This window comes from Canis lupus, chromosome 12, assembly GCF_048164855.1.
Source record: "Canis lupus baileyi chromosome 12, mCanLup2.hap1, whole genome shotgun sequence".
NCBI classification, from domain to species: domain Eukaryota; kingdom Metazoa; phylum Chordata; class Mammalia; order Carnivora; family Canidae; genus Canis; species Canis lupus.
The window spans coordinates 28,299,424-28,325,246 of NC_132849.1; the positions used below are offsets into that span (position 1 = coordinate 28,299,424).

General features: G+C 38.3%; 2 protein-coding genes across 17 annotated transcripts in view; one reads left to right on the forward strand and one right to left on the reverse strand.

Moving 5' to 3' along the window:
• Positions 1 to 20,738, reverse strand: part of ZC3H6 (zinc finger CCCH-type containing 6) — a 67,486-nt gene extending 46,748 nt beyond the window's left edge. The window contains exon 1 of one of the 5 annotated variants that reach the window (XM_072770204.1): positions 20,284 to 20,738. In XM_072770204.1, coding sequence (XP_072626305.1) covers positions 20,284 to 20,315 — 32 coding nt within the window. In that variant the 5' untranslated portion in view covers positions 20,316 to 20,738. Of the gene's footprint in view, positions 1 to 4,577; positions 4,600 to 20,283 lie in introns of those variants that run through there. The other 4 variants (XM_072770207.1, XM_072770205.1, XM_072770206.1 and 1 more) reach the window with 4 other exon arrangements.
• Positions 20,180 to 25,823, forward strand: part of ZC3H8 (zinc finger CCCH-type containing 8) — a 36,585-nt gene continuing 30,941 nt past the window's right edge. For all 12 annotated transcript variants that reach the window (XR_012004394.1, XR_012004397.1, XR_012004393.1 and 9 more), the window contains exon 1: positions 20,180 to 20,349. Coding sequence is in view for 4 of the 12 variants with exons in the window: in XM_072770217.1 (XP_072626318.1) it covers positions 20,195 to 20,349 (155 nt within the window). In the remaining 8 variants the exon portion in view is untranslated. The remainder of the gene's footprint in view (positions 20,350 to 25,823) is intronic.

A 25,823-nucleotide genomic window follows, 5' to 3' on the forward strand; every position in this document is an offset into this window, starting at 1 on the left:
ACCTGAGCCCTGACAGAATGCCTCACGATCCTCCAAAATATGGAATATAGACAATCTTGGGAAGTGCTGCTACAAAGCTATTTTTCACCAACCTCCATATACTCTCCTTGTAGGACTACTGTTCCTCAGCCACAGGGTACTCTAGCACTCATGTTGCCTGTTGGGATGCCTCGGTGGCTCAGTGGTTGAGGGTCTGCCTTTGGCTCAGGGCGTGGTCCCAGAGACTCGAGATCGAGTCCCACCCACGTCGGGATCCTTGCATGAAGCCTGCTTCTCCCTCTATCTGTGTGTGTCTCTGCCTCTCTCTCTGTCTCTCATGAATAAATAATTAATTAAAATAAAATCCTTAAAAAAAAAAAAAAGCACTCATGTTGCCTGTGATTATCTGGCTTCTCTGGTTTCAGTGTCATCCAGTGAGACAACGGGCATGAGCAACTGACACCATGGTGATCCTACATTTGTTGTCTATGTATGTAATCAACTGCATTTTACTGGCTGAATTCGTCAGCATTCATAACCGAAAACTCGCTTGGGTCTAGGCTTGCCCAAGCCTACTCTGATCTTTTCCTTCAACCTAGACAACTTACGTATGATCCTCTTGATAAAACCTTGACCTAACTCCCTACCTTGTACCTCCCAAACTAAGTATTTCTTCTCAAGGAAAACACTCTCTGGTCGTATCAGGGCCATGGAAGAGCTACCTGACATGAGTTCTTGTGATTTTATGTTTATCCCCAAACTGGACCTTGAACATTTACATGTTAGATGGCTCATCTTGTTTTAGCAAAAGTTTCTCTTTACAAATTACTAGTGGGAAAATCTGATGGATACCTACAATTTTCAAAGTGTTTTTATTTTTATCCTTTATCCAATATATTCTTACATCCTCTGGAATGTATTTGGTTTGCAGAAACTCAGCATATCCCTTTTCACTCCTTGAACCAACCTTAGAATTTGTCAAAGCCTCAATTCAAATACAAATTCCTTCAAGAATGAGACTTGGTACAAATTTATGGGCAAAATTATAAATTCTAATTAGCCTAACATTCCCCCATAGTCTTATGCAACCTTTATAAATTTTGCTTAACTCTATATAAGTTATCTGTATGTATCCCAAAGATAACTAAGAATCTCTTTCTCAATTTTTTTACAACTCCACTTCTATTTTCACATATGTGACCCTTCTAATCTTTATTTCCTGAATCAACAACAGGCTTATTCATATTTGCCTCATCAAACTTTAACCTGCATATATAGATAGCTATATATAAAAATATAATAATTAGACAATTTTAGATATTTCATTCTCATGTCCTTTAGGAGACTATACTTCTGTGGAAGTGTCTGAAGGGACATTGATCTCCCTGGAGAAAGAAACAGATATTCCCTTTACGCTAGAAATCTTTGAGGCTCTATTTTCAACTACGGAGGTCACATAACTTGAAAATGTTACCCAAAATTTGTTACTAACATTAACTGAAAAGATAAATAATACTACAAAGCCCCAGAGTTACAACTAAAATCATTGATTTAGGTGGTCGTGGATAATAGCATAGCTCTAGATTTCTTGCTGGCAAGCCAAGAAAAAAAAATGAATTACTAATTCATTCACAGGGAATGCTGACCAATCTATATTCAAACAAAAGACAAGACAACTTGGCTATCAAAAGTAGACTCAGGGTAACGCATGGGTGGCTCAGTCGATTAAGCATCTGCCTTCAGCTTATGATCTCTCAAGGTCGTGGGATTAAGCCCCATGTCAGGGTCCCAGGGAGCCTGCTTCTCCCTCTCCCTTTTTCCCCCTCCCCCTGCTCGTGCTCTCTCTTTCTCTTTTCCTCTCTCTCTCTCAAATAAATAAAATCTTAAAAAAAAAAAAAAAACACCCCATAAGCCTGAATTTTAAGATCTGATCTCCTAGTCAAAGTGAGGGCATCTGGTCATCACTCTGAAGTGCCTTTTAGTCTCTTATAATAGTCATGGCTATTCTTACTTGTCTCACAGTCTTCCAATGCCTGGTCTCCAGAATGACCTATGTTTCTGCACAGTTCTTATTTCATCAAATGGTACAAAAATTCATTTTTCAACAGAAGGAAAACAAAAGGACTCATATTATAAGTCAGGCTAAATACCAAGGTCTTTTGATCATGATTCCTGCAAAGATCATAACCCATACAACAGTGACTACGTAGCATGCTGTTCTATAAGGGTAGGACTAAGGCGGTACTGCTAAAATAAAACTCTACCAAGTTCCCAGCAAGTTCATACAAAAGTGCTGATCCTGTATCTTTGAGCCTAACAGATACTTTCATATCCCACCTCAGACTTCTTTATAAAGCAATCTCTATGCTTTTGTGACAGAACAAAATCAAAAGGACTAGTTCTCAAATGACCCAATCAGAACATAAAACCTAGAATTTCTCCTAATATATAATAAACCTTTTATCTTCCTTTCTGTTTTCCACTTTAAGCACAGAGAGACAGAGTGAACTTACTTCTTACCCAGCAAGCATATTAATTTAGCTTTAAAAAAAAATCTTGGGTGTATTTTATTATTCATTGAATGCTATTTATAGAGCCTTTTATTGATCAAACTATAAAATATGTTAAAATTCTAAAGATGAAGGTGAAACTAAGACTAAAACTATTTTACATGGGGTTATGCCAGAAATCCTTAACTAATTTTTATATGTGAGCTGCAAATCTTGCTCTGAATTTCAGGAAACAAGGATTAGGTATAAGATTTTTATCTTGCAAAAAAAAAAAAATTAAAAAAAAAAAAAGATTTTTATCTTGCTTCCAAGACAAAAATACACTAGTTGCTCAAGAGATGCACAGTTTTTCTAGTAGTGTGATCAGAAAGAAATTTCTTCCCTGAGTCCTCATAGAGACAACTTATCTGATACAATGGTCAGTCCATGGGCAGCCCGGGTGGCTCAGCAGTTTAGTGTCACCTTCAGTCCAGGGTGTGGTCCTGGAGACCTGGGATCGAATCCCACGTCAGGCTCCCTGCATGGAATGGAGCCTGCTTCTCCCTCTGCCTGTGTCTGTGCCTCTCTCTCTCTCTGTGTGTGTGTGTCTCATGAATAAATACATAAAATTTTTTAAAAAGGTCAGTCCTTCACACAATGGACACTACCTTCAATAGTGTCTATACAACCAAAGCAACAGTTTATGACCTATAGCATGCCCCAATTTGAACCAAAGGCTTGCTGCCAAAATCCATTGCAAAAAAGCAATTATGTGAGGATACAAATTAATATTGTCCAAGTATGCAATTATCTGATTTTCTGATTTTTTAAAAAGATTTTATTTATTTTTTTAAGTAATCTCTCCACCTAGCATGGGGCTCAAGCTCATAACCCTAAGACCAAGCATGGCAGGCTGAACCACTGAGCCAGCTAGACACTCTTCTGCTCTTCTGATTTAATCCAGGGATGAAATCCACAACATCTAGAGCAGAGATTCTCAAAAACTATATGTACATTAGAATTTTCTGCTCTCCTAACAAAAGGGGTGGCATTCATTCATTTACTTGTATTTATTCACCACCTTTTTAGTGGAGATACAATGATAAACAAGAAAGACATGATTTTTTTTTCTCTCAAGTTTTTAATCCAGTGATAGGGGAGATAGACATCAATGAAAGAACAACATAAATAAATTAACAACCATGTAAGTAAATGTAGGAAGTAAATAGTGCTATGAGAGCACACAATAGGAAAAAGTCATGTATCAGGGAAGTCTGGAAGGCTCTCCCTGAGGAAGTCATGAATGAACTGAGGTGAGGAGATCTAACCTAAGGCATAAAGGGTTGTGGAGGGAACTCTGACAGAGGTAATAGGATAAGCAAAATTTCTGTGTAGAACTGAGACAGGGGGATCCCTGGGTGGCGCAGCAGTTTAGTGCCTGCCTTTGGCCCAGGGCGCGATCCTGGAGACCCGGGATCGAATCCCACATCGGGCTCCCGGTGCATGGAGCCTGCGTCTCCCTCTGCCTATGTCTCTGCCCCTCTCTCTCTCTTTCTCTCTCTCTGACACTATCATAAATAAATAAAAATTAAAAAAAAAAAGAACTGAGACAGAAACTGAGACAATGCTAACATCACTGGATCATAAAGATAAAAGGAAAGTTGGTTTAAAATATGCTGGAATGATGGGAGTTCTAGATCATGCAGAACTTTGGCCATTTGGGGGGGGTTTATTCTAATAAAATGAGAAAGGACTGAAGTGTTTCGAAGAAAGGAGGTGATGTAATTAGATCTCCATTCTGAAAGATAACTTTGAGAGTAAAAAACAGACATAAAGGGGAAATAAAACAGATGCACAAAAGCAGTTCAGATACCACTGCAATAATCAAACAAGAATCCAAAAGAAGAATGGAACGCATTTGGAGAACTTGCTAACTTGACACTCCTCACTCAAATACATACACTTTATCATGGATGGGAATGTTTTTTCTACAATGGTGTTGAGGCAAAAAAAAAAAAGGCTGAAAACTACTAATATCTGAGAAATTAATAGACTATTATCCTTCAGGCAATCCTCCATGTATATTACAAACATTCTCATGATTTATACCTTTTAAAGATCACCTCATTATTCCTGAGGTCATTCCTTTAAATGGGATCAACATTTTCCTTAAAAGTAGTGAGAATGTGCATGAATAAAGTATTCATCTTCTATATCACAGGAGCACATAATCCTCATCATTTCACAGCCTCAGAATTTTCAAAGCAGGCATTATAATCTGGTAATGAATATATCAGTAACATATTAATGAAACATCTAAATTCAAGCAATGTAACTTCCTGGTGAACCTTGCAGTATAAATTTGGTGCAAAGTACACCATGAAGTCATTAATTAAAAGACTTGAACAAAGAAAAGGAGTCCTAAAGAAGATCTGTGCTTCTATGTAACACATTTTTAAGAAAATAAAAAGGTTAAAAACGAATGAGCTATACATTCAACTGAAGAACTTAGAAGTGGGCAACCCAGAAGAAGAATGAAAATAATAAATATAGGACAGAAATCAACAAAATGTGGGAGATCCCTGGGTGGCTCAGCGGCGGTTTAGCGCCTGCCTTTGGTCTGGGGCGTGATCCTGGAGACGGGATGGGTTCCCATGTCAGGCTCCCTGCATCGAGCCTGCTTCTCCCTCAGCCTGTGTCTCTGCCCCCTCCCACCCCCCTGTGTCTCATGAATAAATAAATAAAATCTTAAAAAAAAAAAAAAAAGGAAATCAACAAAATACAGAACAAGAACAAGAGAACATAAATAAAGCTAATGGCTATTCTTTAAAGAAAGCATCAATATTCATTATTCACTATAGTGCCAGTTTGTTTTATCAGTCCTGCAATCAATCTCTCAAGTCTAGATATTAACAAACAAAATGCAAATGATTCCATTTTAACTGTTCCTTTTCTAAAAAAAAAAAAAAATAATAAGGTAAGGTAACTTTGTTATTCTCCCCATAAAAGCCAAAATACTGCCTGCAACGGAACCTTTAAAAACCTGGGGGCCATCAGAGGATTATGGATATGTGACTTTAATACTTTAAATATAATTTTCAGCGATTTTTAGTCTACACTTTTCATTACCTAATTCTTTCACTGTTTAAGGTTATCTTCAATTCCAGCAGATGTGTTTATGACCAAGTAACAGTAATTCTGAAGTAAAATAGTATCTTAAATCAAATTTGTAGTAAAAAAAAAAAAACAACCCACTAATATGATAGTTAAGTTACTGAATACTTACTATGCTGCAGACATGTTTGATTAGTTCTCTTCATTTTCATGTTAACTATGAAATATGTTGCTTATCCTCATTAAGCAGGTAAGAAAGAGGACAAAGAGCTTAACTGATTCTGCTAACAGATGACAGAGCTAGAGCCCAAACTCAGTCTGATTCCCAGATTCATAGTTTTTTTTTTATCATGTTGCTATTATAGCTATACACATTTGGTCTTAGGAAGAAACTGCAAATAGTCAAACAAACCACTTAATAGCAGCGAATGTAAAGATTATTTAAGAAGCTCACCAACTGCTTGTTAGGATATGAGTGTGTTTATTGTAAGCTTCCTTCACATATTTGCATATTTGAAACTTATCATAATAAAATGCTAAGGAAAAGAAACATCATCAACACACATTTAAGTGGTATTTTAAGAGATGATACCAAAGAACTTTTAAGGTCTGAAGGTTGCATTTCTCACATGCAAAAGTAAATATGAATTACCTAACTTAAATAAGTAACTTCCACAGAAGTGATTTTAATGTTTGTAAGGAAATGGCAGTCACCAGGCTAGATCAGTTGGATTGATAATATGGGACTTGGAATTATAAGGAGTTATAAGGTTTTCTTTTTACTAAACAGTATTTTTTAGGGGTTCAAAGGAAATACACCAAAAAAATTTATTGCATAGATTTTTTTGAAAAAGTAAAAAGAATCAAATTATATAGAGTTGGAAAATGGGTTTCCCTCTTCATTTCAGGGTCCCACACAAGTTGATAAAGTAGTGGTACAGTTTTAGCTGGAATGTAAATTGGTACATCCACTGTGGAAAACAGCATGTAGGGTCCTCAAAAAACTAAAACTAGAAATATACTAATAGAAAAAAACAGAATACCACTACTAGGTATTTACTCAAAGAAAATGAAAACTGTAATTTGAAAAGATATATACACCCCTATGTTTATTGCAGCATTATTTAAAACAGACAAGATATTGAAGCAACATAAATATCCATCAGTAGATGAATGGATAAAAAAGCTGTCTCTCTCTCTCTCACACACACACACACACACAGTGAAATATTACTCAGTCATAAAAAGAAAATTATATCTTGCCATATCTGACAACAGGGATGGACATATAGGGTATTATGCTAATGAAATAAGTCAGACAAAAACAAGTACCATATGATTTTACTATGGTATGTAAATAATTAAACAAGCAAGCAAGCAAACAAAAAATCAAACAGATTCATGAACAGAAAACAAACTGGTGAGTACGAAAGTGGAGGGGGTTAGAGGAATGGGAAAAATAGGTGAAGGGGATTCAAAGGTATAAACTTTTGCTTATAAAATAAGACACGGGGATGAAAAGTACAGAGAGAATATAGTCAATAATGTTGTGTAATAATATTGTATGGTGACAGTGACTAAACTTATTGAGATGAGTACTGAGTATAGAACTGTTGAATCACTATGTTACAATACTAACACAACATTGTTATGTCAACTGTACTTCAATAAAAATTTTTAAAAAATATGTATCATCCCACGGCTTTCTCGCCTCCAGGGTTTCTGATGAGGAGTACCGTTGAATTTTATTAAAGATCACGTATGTGACTTGAAAAAAAAAGAGTGGCACAGTTTAGATTAACGGCTTCCTTAAGGTGAAAGCCTCCATATGAAAGTCAGAAGATGGAAAGAAAAGAGAGGAATGCTATAGGTAATTAAAACTGCTATATTATCACTAAGATTTGCTGTTCAATAAAAACAAAACAGGGGCTAAGCACCAACATCCAGAAGAGTCAAATACTGATGAGGTTGTTGGCTGCCAGAATAGCAACTTTCACCCGAAGTTAAAGAGGAACCAAACCAAAACCAAACACACACTTTATTTAATGAGGACCCAAGATTCTGGCAAAGCAAGGTCACCTGAACCTGGAAATTAAAGCTGGAGTTTTAAACAAGAATAACCAAACATAAAAAAAAAAAAAAAAACCAAACATGTAGTATGTTAAAACTGATTATTTAAAAAGGCATCATAGTAAGGTAGAAGAACAAAAAGCTTTAGAGCCAGAAACATCTGGGTTCAGATTCTACTTCCCAGTCATATACTACCTATACTAACTTGAACCAATTATCTTGTGGCCCTAATATTCAGTTTCCTCATCCAAAGAAAGGATCAATCAATCTACCATCACAAAGTTGTTTAAAGGTTAATTGAGATAAAGTTAGGTATTACTTAGCATTGTTCATAATAGTCCTCAACTGAAGTTTTCTTTCCTCTTATGACTTACCTGAAACCCATCCATTTTAATGGAACACGTATGGAAGATGACAGATACTTTCATAGAAATTGGGAAAAGGGGGCAGCCTGGGTGGCTCAGCGGTTCAAGCGCCTGCCTTCGGCCCAGGGCGTGATCCTGGAGTCCTGAGATAGAGTTCCGCGCCGGGCTCCCTGCATGGAGCCTGCTTCTCCCTCTGTCTGTGTCTCTGCCTCTCCCTCTCTCTCGTATATAAATTAAAAAAAAAAAAAAAAGAAATTGGGAAAAGTTCTAAATCCAAAAAGCATGGATTCCAGGGGAAATTATGACAAATTATTTCAAATAATGAAAAATTATTTCGAACAAATAAAAGCAGAAAAGCAGCTGTGGTAGACCAAATCTGGAGTCTGTTCTTGAGGCTGTTTCTCCTTTATCCTATCATTAAGCTACACTCAGCAACAATCCTTGTGAAAGCCTCCCATATTTCCAAAGTGTCTAGGACACAACAGAAAATGTAAGATGAAGTATAATTCCTAGGGTTCATAGTGATTTTGGTGACAACAGATGGTCATGATGATCCAAAATAATTAAGAAAAATATAAATCAGTAATTGTCTAGTTAGTAAGACAGGAAAGCATGCCACATATTTTATTTACAAAGAGATCCTTTGAAAATATTTATAATAAAATTATTTGAGAGAGAGAGGGAGAGTGAGAGAGAGAGAATGAGCAGGGGAAAGGGGGAGGGAGAAGCAGACTGCCTGCTGAGCCGGAAGCCCAATGCAGGGCTTGATCCCAGAATCCTGGGATCAGGACCCAAGCCGAAGGCAGACACTAAACTGACTGAGATACCTAGGTGCCTCATAAAGTTAGTTTCTGATAATAAAATATCTATTGATGGTAAATTCCCTGCCCAGTGCCATATAGAAGAGGCATTGCTGTATATCAATCTATGAAATGAAGATTTTTTTAAAGATTTTATTTATTTATGACACACACACACACACACACACACGCACAGGCAGAGACATAGGCAGATGGAGAAGCAGGCTCCATGCAGGAAGCCCGAGGACGCGGGACTTGATCTTGGCTCTTGATCCTGGGACTCCGGGATCACGCCCTGAGGCAAAGGTAGAAGCTCAACTGCTGAGCCACCCAGGTGTCCCATGAAATGAAGAATTTTAAAATATATCCTTGAGCTTTTATATTTGACATCATGAAGAAAAAACATATTACTCCTCAAACATCCTTTATGCCATAAGCAGAGATAGACTATTACAGTAATAAAACAACATTTTGTATTTGCTTGCTATAGGTTTTTTTTAGACTACATTTTAAAAATTATTTTTTATATTTCATTTATTATCTTGGTTAGCCCAAGCTAAAATTCATATACTTTCATTCTCTTTCAATTTATCCTCTTGACTTAGGCTCTCCAGTACAGGCTGAAGGAGCTAGAAACTCAACAGAAACAAATCAGCAAATAAAATACTCTTAGAATTTGAAAGCTAGAAAATATTCTAGGTATTATGACATCAGAAAAAAAGTCGAAAAAGTTTTGTTGGATGAATCTACAGCAAACTGGGTAAAATTGCCTATGACCCAGTAATATTAAAAAAAATCCCAGTTGGTCTGTTAAAGTTCCCCAAATGCCAAATTACCTGTTACCAGAGCCCCAGTACCTATGATACGAGGTACTGGGGCTCCAGGTTTTTGGGAGTGTCATGGGAGTAGATTTTTTTTTTAAAGATATGCTGAAATTAGGCTTTGGCCTAAGTATACAGCTAAAGCATGTTTCTCCATTCGGCCTTGGCCTGCTTCAAGTCATTTCTGGATCTTGCATATGACATGACTGGCAATTACATGATCCTTAGGTTAGTTACTATTATAACTTAGTGGGTCATATATATTAAAAAAGCCATGTCATCTGGGTTTACTATTAGTATCTGAATATCCATTTTCCAAGTTAAGATGGTATTTTAGGTATAACTTACAAGAATCTCATGTGCTTTACATATTGAAATTTTATCAATTAGTTCAAGTACAATGAGATCTTCATTAATGAAGAAAAAATGTGCAATTAATGATTACGAAAACCGTTTTATGTATAAAAGAAACTAACGATCTTCAAACTGCCAAGTAGAAAACCAGAGTAATAATATTGAGAGAGTAATTATTGTAATTATGTAGAGCTATTAATTTTTTTTTAAGATTTTATTTATTTATTCATGAAAGACACAGAGAGAGACAGAGGGAGAAGCAGGATCCTCACAGGGAGCCTGAGTGGGACTCAATCCCCCAACTGGGATCATGCCCCGAGCTGAAGGCAGACATTCAACCGCTGAGCCACCCAGGAGTCCCTAGCTATTGATTTTAAGAAAAATATTATAGACTGCTTATGCTGACAAAGGATTGTAAAAATTTAAATGAAAAATACAAAACAGAATAATAGAAATTTTATCATAATTCTAACTATTCAATTATTTGGCATTCTAATGATTCACAATATTATTTTTTTATTCACAATATTAAACAAAATAACTTCTAAAGAAGATTTTAAATTATTCAACCCCATGAATCTTTCAAGAAGAAATCCTATTTGAGAATTCACATCTTTTGTGAATGAATTAAAAACAGAATAACTGTTACATCAAAATTTCATGAGAAAAAGCTCTAAAGTTATATGTAATATAATCAATCATCTTTGCTCTAGATATTTTTTAAAAAATATTTAAAAAGGAAAATGTTAGAGGAAAAAAAGTTCCCCCAACTATCCTGTATTCCACTAATCTCAGTTGAAAGTGACCCTCTATGATGTGCATTATAGTAGTTATGGGAGTAATTTAGTAATAGGCAGTGCTGAGAAATTATCGCTTCACTGGAATGTCTTATTTTTTAAATAGACCAACATTTCTAATAATTACAATAATTTAAGGGATATTTCAGATTTATTCATATTACAGAAATATAATCTATGATGATACTAACTTTAGTCTAAGGTTTGGTTAAATGCTGGTTTTGACACCTGGATAACTGGTATTTTTAAAAAATGTATATTTGGTGAATATGTATATATACAGCCAAAATATGTAGGTATTTCTTACATAAATGCATTATTCAGTTCCATTTTTGTTTGCTTACATAAAACATAATTTTAAAATAGACTCCTATGTATGCCAAGGATGTAGAAATCAACCCACAAGTTCCTTTATGGGCCAAAGAGTAGCCTTTACAAAGAACTCAAGCCTCACACACAAAAACCAGTGATCTAATATTTTATTGTCAACTGCCAGTCATCAAGGAAAATCCAAACAAAAGAGGTGTTGGTTCTTCTGATCTCTTATGTATCTTCAACAAATTGTCTAGTAGGTTAAAACTCAGATACAATGGAAGAATTCTTGTTTTCCATAGCTAAAAATGTGCAGTTAGCTAGATTTAACTGATTTCATACTCTTTTAAGAATACATGAAAAATCAATATTCTTCATACATTCAATTTTTTATCTCTTTAGAAAAACTCTTGTCATATAAGATGAATTTACAATAAAGTAGACTGAAATTGCCTGGGATCAGTAATATCTAAAATGAAAAAAAAAAAACCCTAACCCCCTTTTTAAAAATTTTTTTTTTTAATTTATTCAGAGAGAGAGAGAGAAAGAGGCAGAGACACGGGCGGAAGGAGAAGCAGGCACCATGCGGAAAGCCCGACGTGGGACTCGATCCCGGGTCTCCAGGATCACGCCCCGGGCTGCAGGCGGCGCTAAACCGCTGAGCCACCTGGGCTGCCCCCTAACCCCTTTTTAAGTATCCAATATCCCAATCCAGCATTTGGTGTCAGATTTACTACCTTTATGAAATAACGGTGGCAGGGGAAAGAGTACAAAACCAAATGCTATGGAGATACAGACTGTGGTAAATAGTTATTTACCCTCTGTTTTCTAAACTATAAAATGAAGATACTAACATCTGTTCTGTCTACATGGATCAAATGAATTAAAGTATATGAATTATAAATAGCAATATATGGGGGATCCCTGGGTGGCTCAGCGGTTTAGTACCTGCCTTTGGCCCAGGGCGTGATCCTGGAGTCCCAGGATCGAGTCCCGTGTTGGGCTCCCTGCATGGAGCCTGCTTCTCCCTCTGCCTGTATCTCTGCCTATCATGAATGAACAAATAAAATCTTAAAAAAAATAGCAATATACGTAAAATATTGAGTATCATGAGTTCTAAATCTAAGTTCTTTTTTTCTATTACTTTTATAAATAGATTGTTAATGATTTTTATGTGGTTTTATAATCTTAATGAATAAACTTAGGATTCCCTTTAAACACTCCTTGGGACTTGCTTGGATAGTTATCTGCCACTCAAAAATGTGGGTGTATAATTTATGAATGTTGAAGTATTTAAGAGTTCATGTAAAGTAGTAATGTTAAGCCATGAACTCACATTAAAAACAAAACAAAGCATGGGCGCCTGGGTGGCTTAGTTGTTTAAGTGTCTGACTCAATCACAGCTCAGGTCTTGGTCTTAAGTTCAAGCCCTGCATTGAGCTCCATGCTGGCATGGAGCTTTCTTACAAATATATATATATATATATGTGTGTGTGTGTGTATATATATATATATGTGTGTTTATATATATATATAAAGCTATTTTACGTTAGAGAAAGGTTGCTCTTTGCCAAGAGTAATGATAATCTGCTAAAACTGCTTTTGCAAAGGTCATCCAATGACTGCTATCTGAGTTGGTACACAGCATCAGTAGTCAAATAACACCTCCCAGGACCCAAACACCTCAAAGAAGATACTAGAAATAGGAACATCCTCAAAAAGTTCAACCATAATATCAAAATAAGATGAACCAAAACAGAGATGAGCAAGTCAGATACACAGGACCAAGTAAAAGATGACTAAATTTAAGATATTAATATGCAATGAAAAGAAATGTACTTATCAGAAAGAAGGACTGGTTAGCAATAGAAAGGATGAAAAAAGAAAGGTGGAGAGACAGAGATATGGCCAGTGCCCACATAAGTACTGCCCAGGACAGTGGATATTCTGTAAGACTGATAGATGCAAGTAACTGCTTGGCAGATACATTATGAAAATGGAAAAATCACTGTATCAGAGCCTGATGCCATTTAAAATTTCAGTTATTTACAATCAACTCCTTCATTCTAATTCCATGCTCCTGTTCATTAGGCAATTCTTGATAATTTGGTTTTCCATGTAGCATTCTACATGGAGAGAATACCCTCCCTGATACAAACATCTAGTCATTTTATGTGACTGAATTGGTATTCTGATACACACACACATATTCTCCTGTGATAAGGATGTCTATCCTTGATTAAAATAAAGGCTCTGGTATCAGATTACTTGAGTTCCCACTGATTACTTTGCAGCCTTGGGAAATTCATCAATCTCTTACTGTTTGTTTCCTCATTTGTAAAATGAGGGCTGTTGTGTAGCGCTGTGATGAAGATTAAATGCAGTCATCTGTGTAAAGCACTTAAAACAGAACCTGGCATATATTAAGTACGATGTAAATGTAAGCCACTGTTACTACTTTTTAGCATGAATTAGTATCTCCAAGTCTGATCAGCTCTGAGACTGAGCAGTTTCTGAATCTGAAAAACTGAAGTGAGGCCACTAGGCACATCAAAGCACAAAAGAATATTCTGACAGCTGCAGACTGACTGGAGGCTTGACTTGGTAAATTCAAGGCCTCAGTTTTTTTTTTTTTTTTTTTTTTGGAAACCAGATCACCTGTCTGTCCAGGTAAAAACCTGACTTTATCACGTAACAAAGGGTCACAAACTCAAATGCCTACCATGGTGGGGCAAGTCACTGTATGAGGAGACCTCAGGTGCTGAGTTTGCAAAGAAAATATCAGTGAAAAGACTGTGGAGGATGAAGAACACAAGTCAAGTCTAATAGCATTCACACACAAATATTTTTACAACATCCTGTCAGGCAAACAACAATGTGGACATATTTTAGGCATGAAGGCCAGCTGCTTGCAAACCCTGAAGCACTCTCTCATTCATGCTTTTAAAGGTTCTAATTTAGGCTATCCTGTGGCCAATTTTCAACCCTTTCATCTGCTCTGTGATTGTCCCTTCTTTGAAACTTTCTCCTTTCTTGGCTTCTAGAAAACTTCTGTCTTCTTTATGGTCTACTACACCTATCACTTTATGGTCTACTACACAAAATGATCTCATCATTTTAACTAACATCTTTGCTAAAAACTCTCAGATCTTTATCTCTGGTTCTATTAACTCTAAGAAATATCTCATGAATTTTGCCTTTTGTCTGCTTTCTCATTGCCAATGCTTTTGATCAGGTCCACTACCCAATTTCTAGACTTTACAGTAGCTTTGACTCATTCCTTTTTTTTTTTTTTTTTTTTGACTCATTCCTTTCTTTCACACTACACATCCATCAGAAAATCCAACTGGTTCTATCTCCAAACCATATCCAAAATCCAACCATTTTCACCTCCCTGGCCTAAACCATCATCACTTGTCACTTATATTACTATAAGCAACTTCCTTTTTACCATTCCTTTACCACAGCATGATCCCGCTCCTCCTCTGTTCAAATTCTCCAGTGGCTCCTGTACAATTCAGAGTGAAATCCAAGTTGCTTAAAATGGCTTTACAAGGCACGACAGAATTGCCCCTGTTGCCCATCTAACTTCATCTCCTACTTCTCTCCCCCTTGCTCATTCTTTTCTCTAGCCACACTACTCCCTTGTTTCTTTCTTAATTACACTAGGCTCGTCCTGGGTTCCAGGCTTTTTTCACCTTTTGCTCCCTTTATCTAGAATGCTTTTCCTCCAGACATTCTGAACCTGGATTGCTCTCTCATTTCCGGATTTTGCTCAAAGGTTACTTTTTCAGTTGAATGTTTCCCTAAATATCTATTTAAAGTGGAAATACCATCCCTGAACCCATAGGATATGCCACCTCCCTTTCTACTTTATCAGCATTGAACACATTTGTTTTTCATGTTTATTGTCTCTTTCTCCAAAGAACATATAAACTCCATTAGGTAAAGGATTTTTTTCTTTACTGCTGTCTTCCTGAAGTCCAAAACAAACATATATTAAATATTAGGTGCTTAATACTTAATGTAAATTATTGAAAGTTCCTTAACTTGTCTTCCTTTTACTGATCTCCCTTTCTGTAGTTTGCCTCCACCTAGCCCCTTAAGATATCATGCCAAAAATGCATCTGAACATTCTCCTGTTTAAAAAACTGATGAGGGATCCCTGGGTGGCGCAGCAGTTTAGTGCCTGCCTTTGGCCCAGGGCGTGATCCTGGAGACCAGGGATCGAATCCCACGTCGGGCTCCTGGGGCATGGAGCCTGCTTCTCCCTCTGCCTATGTCTCTGCCTCTCTCTCTCTCTGTGACTATCATAAATAAATAAAAAATTTATTAAAAAAAAATAAAATAAATAAAAAAAATAAATAAAAAACTGATGAGAGGAGCACCTGCCTGGCTGCCTCAGTCAGTTAGAACATGTGACTCTGGATCTTGGGGTTGTTTGAGCCCCACACTGGGTATAGAGATTACTTAAGTAAATAAACTTTAAAAAAAATTAAAAACTTTGATGAGATCTTTCTATCATACAGGGTCAGATCCCTAATTCACCGAAGCCTTTTCCTCATTCCCCAAAATACGTTGTACATGCTTCACATACTTTTTTATCCTCTCTGAAGCCATTATGCCATTTCACATCTTCATGTTTTTCATATACTTGAATCTGCTTAGCCAAACTTTTTACTCATCCTCCAGATGTAGCTAATTCCATGATGCCTCCCTGAAACCCCCACCTATGTCACCACTGCCCTCAATTTATAACTTTATTATAGTACTAGTGCTATAACTATGTATTTACCAGTCTATTTCTCCTACTACATGATAAGATCCTAGAGAGCAAATCCCAGTGCTTAACACTATATACTTTGCACAGAAGTCTGCTGAATGAAAATCTAATCAATGAAAATTTAAAAGTAAATGAAATAGTATACTTATGAAGGACTAGGAAAAGAAAAATGTCTAATAAGTCAAAGTGCTTTCCCACATCAAATATGAACATGATGTTTACCTTGGGTTTTTTACATTTGCTAAAGAAAAGCTCATTTTGATAGTTTTAACAATAGTCAAATTAGTAGATTCAGGAGTAAAAAATAAACTGATAGAATTTAAGTTTTGCAAGATGAACAGAGTTCTTAAAGATAGGTTGTACAACAATGGGAAGGTACTTAACACTACTGAACTGTCCACTTACAAATAGCTGAGATGTAAATTTTACATGTGTATTTTACAATTAAAAATAAATTCATTAGTAGCCTACTGAGAGGAGGCATTTGCTCAAGTACACAAATTAATTTATAAACCATGTATTTTATAGAACATCAAGTGAACTCTAATGTGAAATAAGGCATTTGCAATCTTTTAAATTAAAATTACTGACATTAAAGTAGGAAAGAAGATTGAATATCACCTAGTTCAACTACTTTATTTCACAAATAAGAAAAATAATCATGGAAAATAGAAAAATATCAACCAAGTTAGAGGTAAAATCAGGATCAAAACCTAGGTTTTACTGAGAACGTAGGGCTCTCTTACATGTACCACATTACAATTTCTAACAATTTAGAAAGTTAAAAGCTAGAACTTATTGTATTACATCCCCATGCAAACATAATGAAGAGTGAAAATAATACTTCAGGTAGGAGTTTGCATACCTGGGCCTCTTATCTAGCCCCTATTCTGTGGGATCTTGTAGACAAGTTACTGAGCATTGTAATAGTATACTACCTCATGGGATTAATGTGAGAATCAAAAGAAAACCGTGTTACAAATGGAAAGTGTAATCAGCGTCTCTGTCATCATCCCTTAATTTTCCAGTGTAGTCTCTTGGCAATGTTTCAGTCATTATGTGCTGGGAGTGGGAGGAGAAAAAAACTACTATGATTCTGACTAGTTGGGAGTTTTGTTTTTGTTTTATATGAGGAAGGAAAGTGGAGAGAGGAGGGAAAGAAGGTGAGAAAGTCATTCATAATGGGCAAAGAATAAATTAACCTCTTACGGAATAATATATAGCTCTTACCAATTAAAGACTCTCAGAATCACAAGCTCTTATATTACTCATGTTAAAATTATTCTTCCCAGTGCAGACCCTGTAAACCTTTTTACTTTCAGCATATTTCAGAAAATTATGTAATAGTTACTTAGGTGTATATTTGTCTGTCCTACCCTACTGTACATGTGTCCAAACAGGGACTCCTAGTGTTTAGCCTTTAAAAGTTGTTTGTGTATTGTTTTAACTGGGTCATCATCCAGTGAAATATAAAGCTAGGTGGCTGAAGTTGTACCTAACAGAACCGGATGAAAGAGAAGAATTGAATGAAAAGAGACACAAGAATTTTATCTCCCTTTGGCTTCCCCCAACTCCTTCTCCACCTCTACTCTTGATTTCTCAGATCCTACCCACCTCTACCAATATTCTGTATATCCACAAATTTATTTATGGATATAAATAAAATAAAAATAAAAATAAAAAATAAAAATAAAAATATCGTATTTTCACTCTAGGCATGAAAATATTTAAAGTATTTTTTGAAAAAGTAACCTCATTTGGCAAACAAATCTTGTGCAAAATGTTCATCATACAAAACATGTGCAAGTAAAATTCAATTTTTTTAAAGAAAAAAGAGCTCCTTTTGTGAATTTTAATTTAAAATCTCATTCTGATGTAAGTTATAATAGTAATACTTTAATTCATATACAGTAGTTGTAAATAAAAATCATATATTCAACTTTTTCCTCTATATTCACAGTATGCCTTAATTTTCAAAAATGTCAGAAAAAGAATATCCTCGAAACAATGCCTGGCTCCACATACCAGAATTCAAATATATCTTCACATAATTCACAGAAACTTGTGTTATAGTATAAAATAGTTATAATATGGAAGCACAGAATTATTTCAGGATTCCATAGACTAGTCCGTTTTTCCTTACATTTCTTAAGGATCACAATCTATTAAAAATAGATTACCACAATCTTCCCCTAGAGATTCTGATTCAGTAGCTCTGGGCAAGACAAAAATCTTTATTTCTTAAAGTGATTTTGATGATTAGCTAAGATTGTAAAACATTAATCTAGTATAGTTATTCTCAATTTGGCACATGTTGATAGAAATGATAGCAATATTAAAAAAAAAAAACTTTCAGGAGGAGGATGAAATACACTGACCTTGTAAGAACTTGAAAAACTCTTGCAGAACCCTCTTATCAATAAAGAAACTAGGTTTGCTCAAGTTCACAAAGCTAAGTGGTAGCAAAGCTGGAGCTAGACCATTTCCTGACTCCCAGTTCACTTTGTTTTTTGATGTTATTGTTTTGCTTTTTGTATAGGTTGAAAAGAAAAATGTGTCAAAGTTAAATCATCTCTTTTTGCCTCAAAATAGTATCATCATTTAACAACTGAGTATGAAGCTTTGCTTTTTGTTTCAATAATACTAGTAAATATTATTTTCTTAGTCTTAAAAAAGGCTAAAATCACTATTATCTAATCTTTAGTTCTTAGTTCTAAGTGGTTAATAAATCCCACAAAAACTTCTTTAAAAATTTTTTTTTAACTTGTAATTTGGTATTTTAAAATTCCAAATTCTTTTTAAAGTCTGACATCACAGTTCCTTACTGGCAAAGTTATTGCAATACCTGAATTTGGTGACCCGTTTCCTCATTACACAGAATACCTAATTCTACATACTAAAGCTGCTTTGTAGACAGAGAACACATTTCCTTCTGCCATACAAAATAATGAACTTTAGGCTGCATTAGTCCAAAACCCAGTCATCGGTTTGTCCACAGATACTCAGAGTGGGAAATTCATAATAGGAAATTTCTCAAAACATTAGTTAGCCGATTCCAAGAATTCTGTCATTTTAGTGACAAGATAATGTAAAATAATCATGAAAGATACGTCAAGTGCAAGCTTATGTAGCCATAATTTTAAAGAACTGTTTTTTACTTTATAAAAAATTACTGTTATGTTTAATTGACTTGCCTTCTGGAGATCTACTTTCATTACTAGGATATTAAAATTGTTGAAGTATTTTTATCACTCTCAAGGTTGCCAAATGTTTAGATATTTCAAATTTCGGTGATGTTTGTTATTTCTACTTGTGAGGTTAACAAAAAAAAAAAAAAAAAAAAGTGCTTGTAATGCTTCGCCAGGAGCACATCACATTACTCCACAGGTAAAAAACTTGAGCGATCTGTACCTAAGTTTACACTACAATAAATACTTTTGATTACTTCTAGTCACAAAATAGGAATTTCCTATTTCTAAATATTCTAAATAAGAAGCAGATGCCACGTATTTTATTCCAGTAATTTAATGAACTAAAGCCCTCTCTTTCTGTTTTTACGACTAAGGTAGATAGCAATGTAAATTAAAAACCTAACCCAACTAAGTAGACTATTTGCGCTTTTCAGAATATGAAAATACCCCCCAAAGCACTAAGAGGAACCAAGAATGGGCCCCTTGAGCCACAGCAAAAATATCATAATCTCCCTTAACTGTTCAAATCACACACAGTATTTAGAAAACGCAGCTAGATGGGATAATCCATGGAGTTTGTACTCTTAGGAGAAAGCTGTGCTACACTAAGGTCCGCAAAGCCTAAGTACTTTGTGTTCACATTTTTAATTTGAAACGCTTTCAAATTCCGAGGACTAAGACTATATAAATAAACACATGGCCTTTGGGGGTTGTTTAAAAAATCCCCCCCCCCCCCGAAAAAAAAAAAAAAAGAAAAGTTTATTTTTAGAAGTGTGCTCGGGCAGGAGTCAACTACAACACCAGCTACTACAAATTCCGGGCTGGTCCCATCTGGAAGCGCACGGCGGACCCTGCGCTGGGAGAGGCTCCGCCGCAGCCAGGCTGGACCGCAGCACCGAGCCAGCACGCGGGAGGCGCCGGGCGCAGACCGAGCGGCAGACGGAGCCGCCCGGGGGCGGGGGGCTCGCACGTGCCGGCCGGGGGCGGGGCCGGCCGGAAAGGACCCCGGCGCGGGGAGGCGGGCGCGGCCGGGCCGACCTCCCCCGCGGCCGCCAGCCTGGGCTTTACATAAGGGCGCACGTCATGGAACTGAGGGAGCCACACAGAGACGTCTAAGTCATGCAGGAGGCGCGCGGCCCCGGCCCGCTCCCGCCGCCCCAGACCCCTCCTCTCATCCGACAGAAAGACAGACAAGAAGGGTTCCCGACCTGTCGTGCCCTGCATGTTCAGAGTCTGTCATGTTTGGTCAAGAACGGGGCGGGGCTGGAGGACAGGTCTGCGAGGCCGGCGGCGGCGGGGCGCGGGGGGGACCCCTGCGCCGCCTGCGGGTACCTGCTCCCGGCCGCCGCCGAGAGGTGACGAAGTGGTAAAAACTCACGGTTACTAGTGAGCGACACAGACACAGACTTTCCAGTCTATTAACAACCACGCCAGAGAGATGGGGTTCTAACTGCAAACACTGGGCAACGGCCCCGCGCTGCCGGCGCTGCCGCTTTAGTCTCTATTCGCCGCCGGTGGCTGAGGCTTGGGAGCGGGCGGGCGGGCGGCGTGCAGCGACGCGGGGATTTGGACACTGGCCGTAACGGTGATTTCTCCTCACCAACATGGCGGCACCCGAGACAGGCGGCTCGATAAAATGGCGCCTGCCGCAACACCTAGCCCGGGACTAAAGGGCAGGAGAGATTCCTCCGCGTGCCGCGGCCCTCGGCCGGCCCGCCGGGGCCGAGCGCGTTGCCCATTGGAGGAGGCCGCCCGTCAATCACCGCCAGGGGCGGGTCCCCGTCCTCGTCTGGGAAGCGGCGGACGCGGCAGCCAGCTGGCGGGGCCGGGCGGCGCCGGAGGTAGAACCGGGCGGGGGAGGCGGCCTGCGAGCCCCGCGTTGTTGCTCCGCGCCCCTGGGCCTGGCGCGGCGTGCCCCGCTGAGGGACGGGCTGAGGGACGGGCTGACGGGGCTCGAGGCGCGGCCTCGCAGCCCGACCCCCAAGGCCACTCTGCGGCCTGGGCGGGGTGGTCAAAGGACACGCGGGTGTAGACTCTCGTAAGAAAAATCTCGGTCGCTTAAAATAATGGGAAAATGCGCTTCCTGCCACAGGATAGCGCCTCCTTTTGTGAGGTCTCGTACTCGGCAGCGTTTTCAAGAAAATAGCTCGGCACCTAACTGTTTCCCATAGTTGATAGCAAATTTACCCGATTATTCGTAATGATAAAAGCAATTTAAAAAGTTGATAAAGGGATCCCTGGGTGGCACAGCGGTTTGGCGCCTGCCTTTGGCCCAGGGCGCGATCCTGGAGACCCGGGATCGAATCCCACATCAGGCTCCCGGTGCATGGAGCCTGCTTCTCCCTCTGCCTATGTCTCTGCCTCTCTCTCCCTCTCTCTCTGTATGACTATCATAAATAAATTTAAAAAAAAAAAAAATTAAAAAAAAAATAAAATAAAATAAAAAGTTGATAAAAATAACAAGTCAGCTTTAAGTTATTTAGTAAAAACCTCTTAACCTATTCCATGTGTGAAATATACACGGATATTTTATAAACAAACACTAGCCATCACAGGTCTTTATACTTATGAACCTGACCTTTTTTAACGACGTGTCAAACGGTTTGGCTTCTGTAGTAAATTAACTTCCTTCTGAAGGAAAGTTCCTTGTTTTGTACTGAAGTGATGGACAGTGGTAAATCCTCTCATACCTTTGTGGTAGGTAATGCGTTTGGTCAACGTGTAAATGCAATGCATTCAGAAGCAATCACAATCGCAATTAGTACATTTAAAAATTAAAAAAAAAAATTGAATAGGTACCTTGAAAAAGAGAAAAGAGGGGCACCTGAGTGGCTCAGTGGTTGAGCGTCTGCCTTCGGCTCAGGGCCTGATCCTGGGGTCTGGAGATGGAGTCCTGCATTCGGCTTCCTGCAGGGAGCCTGCTTCTCTCTCTGCCTCTGTCTCTGCCTCTCTCTGTGTTTCTTATGAATAAATAAATACATAAAATATTAAAAAGAAAAAAGAAATTGCATTTTTAAACAGTTGAATGTGACCATTGACAAGACCTGCACACTGATAGATAATTCTGCAGGCACTTGCCACATTTCAACATAATACATAACTAGGAAACTCAAAAGGCAGATCTATGTTGTCTGATTAACATTAATTAGTATTTGGAGTTAGACTCTCAGGTCTTTGTCTATTGTGACTATTTTACTTAATTTAAGTCTTACTGTAGCTAATTCAGATAGCCCACTTCTCATTCTCCCCACCCCCACCCCCTTTTTTAAAGTAGGCTCCGTGGCCAGTGCAGATCCCAATGTGACCTTGAACTCACAACCCTGAGTTCAAGACGCTTAACCCAACTAAGCCACCCAGGTGCCCCTTCCCTTTATTTTTTTTAATAGCTTTATTGACATAAAAGCATATACCTGAAAGTTTACCCATTTTAAGTGTACAATTTAGTGCCTTTAATAAATTTGCCAAGTAATGAAGCTATCACCAACAGTTTTAGAACATTCCATTCCAGGCAGCCCAGGTGGCTCAGCAGTTTAGTGCAGCCTTCAGTCCAGGGCCTGATCCTGGAGACCTGGGATCAGGTCCCACATCAGGTTCCCTGCATGGAGCCTGCTTCTCCCTCTGCCTCTCTGCCTCTCTCTCTCTCTCTCATGAATAAATAGATAAAAATCTTTAACAAAAAGCAAAAACATTCCATTCCCCAAAGTGCCTATTTACAATTAATCCCGCCTTGCCACTCCTGCCTCAGGCAACCAATAATCTGCTTTCTGTCTCTAATAATCTGTCAAATCCTGTCTTCAAAAGGATTTGCCCTTTTGAACATCTCGTGTAAATTGAATTATGTTATTTTATTCTCCCTTTAAAGCACCCAGTCACGTCTACAAGTCTAAATGGAGCTCAGTCCTTAGTCAGTAATTTCTGAGTGAAATCTGTTTTTGCTGCTTTAATGTCTGGCTTTGTTTATCTGTGACAATCATCCCCGCCCTTAATGCACACAAATATTGTAACCACTATAAAGGTGCCAACAAGGGAAGGAGTGCTACTGGCATCTAGTGGGGAGAGCATCCCTATGCTGCTAAACTTCCTATTATGCACAGAACTGTCTCCCACAATTACTCAGCCCCAAAATGTGAGAATGTTAAGGTTGAAAACTCTGCTCTTGACTAGTAGAACCCAAGTTTTGGGGGTTAAAAGCAAAAATTTTTTAAAGACAAAAAAATTCTACTAGGGATAATAAAGGAAGGGTCCACTCGCATTTCCATGGCTTAATTCCCAGACCCATGAATCCTGACTATGGGACAAACAGCACCATATTATTGACTGCTGATTTATAGGATATATCCTCAAAACATCTAGCTAGTACTGAAACTGGGACTCAAGAGAGCATTCTATCATCTTATGTCATTTGCTTGTTTGTGGTAAAATATATATGATATAAAATTTGCCATTTTAACTATTTTGAAGCAACAGTTTCAGTGACATGAACTACATTCACACTGCTGTGCAACTATCACTGTCTGCTTCCAAACTTTTTCATTGCTCCTAAAAGAAACTATAACCATTAAGCAATAACTCCTTTTCCCCCTCTCCCAGCACTGAAAGCCTCTATTTCTGTCTCTGTGATTTGCCCACTCAAGATACTCCATATAAGCAGAAATACAGTGTTTATGTTTTTGAGCCTGGTTTATTTCATTTAGCCTACTGTTTTCAAGTTTCATCGTGTTGTAGCACGTATCTGAATTTCATCCCTTTGTGCAGCTGGATAATATTCCATTTTATGGATATACCACATTTGATTTATCCAGTACTTGGGATATTTCCACCTATTGGCCCTCCTGCTGCAATGAATATGAGTATGCAAATATTTGTTTCAGTCCCAGTTTTCAGTTCTTTGGGGTATATACCCAGGAATAGTATTGCTAGGTCATCTGATAATCCTACGTTTAGGCCAGCTGCTTTATAATGATAGAGACATCACTTATCTATTGCTACATAGCAAATTATCCCAAATGTTTGTGGTTTAAAACATAAATGAGGGTGCCTGGGTAGCTCAGTCAGTTAAATATCTGCCTTCAGCTCAGGTCATGATCTCAGGATCCTGGGATTGAGCTCCATGCTCAGCAAGGAGTCTGCTTCTCCCTCTCTCTCTCCCTCTCTCAAATAAATAAATAAAACCTTAAAAAAAAAAAAACACAAAACATAAATGAGACAGGGACCTTGGGAAAATGCCCCTATGCATCGGGCACTCTCTTGGGTGGCTGTTATTACTTCTCTTGCAGAACAACCTGTGAACTGTTATTGCTTTTTCTTGCAGAAAGCACCAGCCAAGGAACAAGCCTAGACCAGGTTCAAACTATTCTGAGATAAAATAGGCAGCAAATATACCTTTCACTGACTTTTTCACTCATTATAATGCTAAAGCACACACACAGAGGTGGACACATGCAAATGAAATATACGGTATATGAAGAAGCATGTTTTGTCAACTGGGCCTGTGCCCCCAATTTCCTGGAATTCCCTGCCCCTACATCACTCCTTTCCTGCCTCAGTCTCCTTAAAAGTTTCTCTGGCTATTGTTCAGAGAGCCAGTCAGTCTGACACTTTTGTCATGACTGTGTCTCCCTTCAGCTGCAGCTGTTGCCCCTATAATAAAACCTTGCCTGTGTTTTTAAATTTGGGGTCCAGCCTCATTTCTACCATTGCTGGGCCCAAAGACCCAAGTCCAGTTACATAAACATTTACCTTCTTATATTTTCGTGGATCAGGAATCCAGGAGCTACTTAGCTGGTTAGTTCTGTCCCAGAGTTAGGTGCTGGCAGACCAGCTTCCAAGGTGGCTCACTCACATGGCTGGCTTTTCACAGGCTGCAGGAGTGCTTTCTGACATGGTGACGGACTTCCCTTTGGGTTGACAATTGAAGAGAGGAAGGCAGAAACTGCAGTGGTTTTTACCACCTAGCCTCAGAAGTTGGGCAGCATCTAATACCTAACACTGTATATGCTAGAAGTCGCTAGATCTAGTCCACATTTAAGGAAAAGGGAATAGGCTCCAGCTTTTGAAGGGAAAAGTGTTAAGGAATTTGTGAACACATTTTATTTTTTAAAAAGATTATTTATTTATTTATTCATGAGAGACAAGAAAAAGGGGCAGAGACATAGGCAGAGGGAGAAGCAGGCTCCCCATGGGGAGCCCTATATGGGACTCAATCCCAGGACCCTGGGATCACACCCTGAGCCAAAGGCAGATGCTCAACCACTGAACCACCCATGCATTCCTATATGAACACATTTTATTTATTTATTTATTTTATTTTTTTAAAAGATTTACTTATTTATTATAGACATAGAGAGAGGCAGAGACACAGGAGGAGGGAGAAGCAGGCCCATGCCGGGAGCCTGACGTGGGACTTGATCCCGGGACTCCAGGATCACACCCTGGGCCAAAGGCAGACGCTAAACCGCTGAGCCACCCATGCATTCCTATATGAACACATTTTTTTTTTTTTTTATGATAGTCACACACAGAGAGAGAGAGAAAGAGAGAGGCAGAGACAGAAGCAGGCTCCATGCACCGGGAGCCCGACGTGGGACTCGATCCCGGGTCTCCAGGATCGCGCCCAGGGCCAAAGGCAGGCGCTAAACCGCTGCTCCACCCAGGGATCCCATTATGAACACATTTTAAAAGTACCACACAATCTATTGATTTTTTTTTAAATTTCAGTAACATATTTTTAACTTCTAAAAGTAGCATA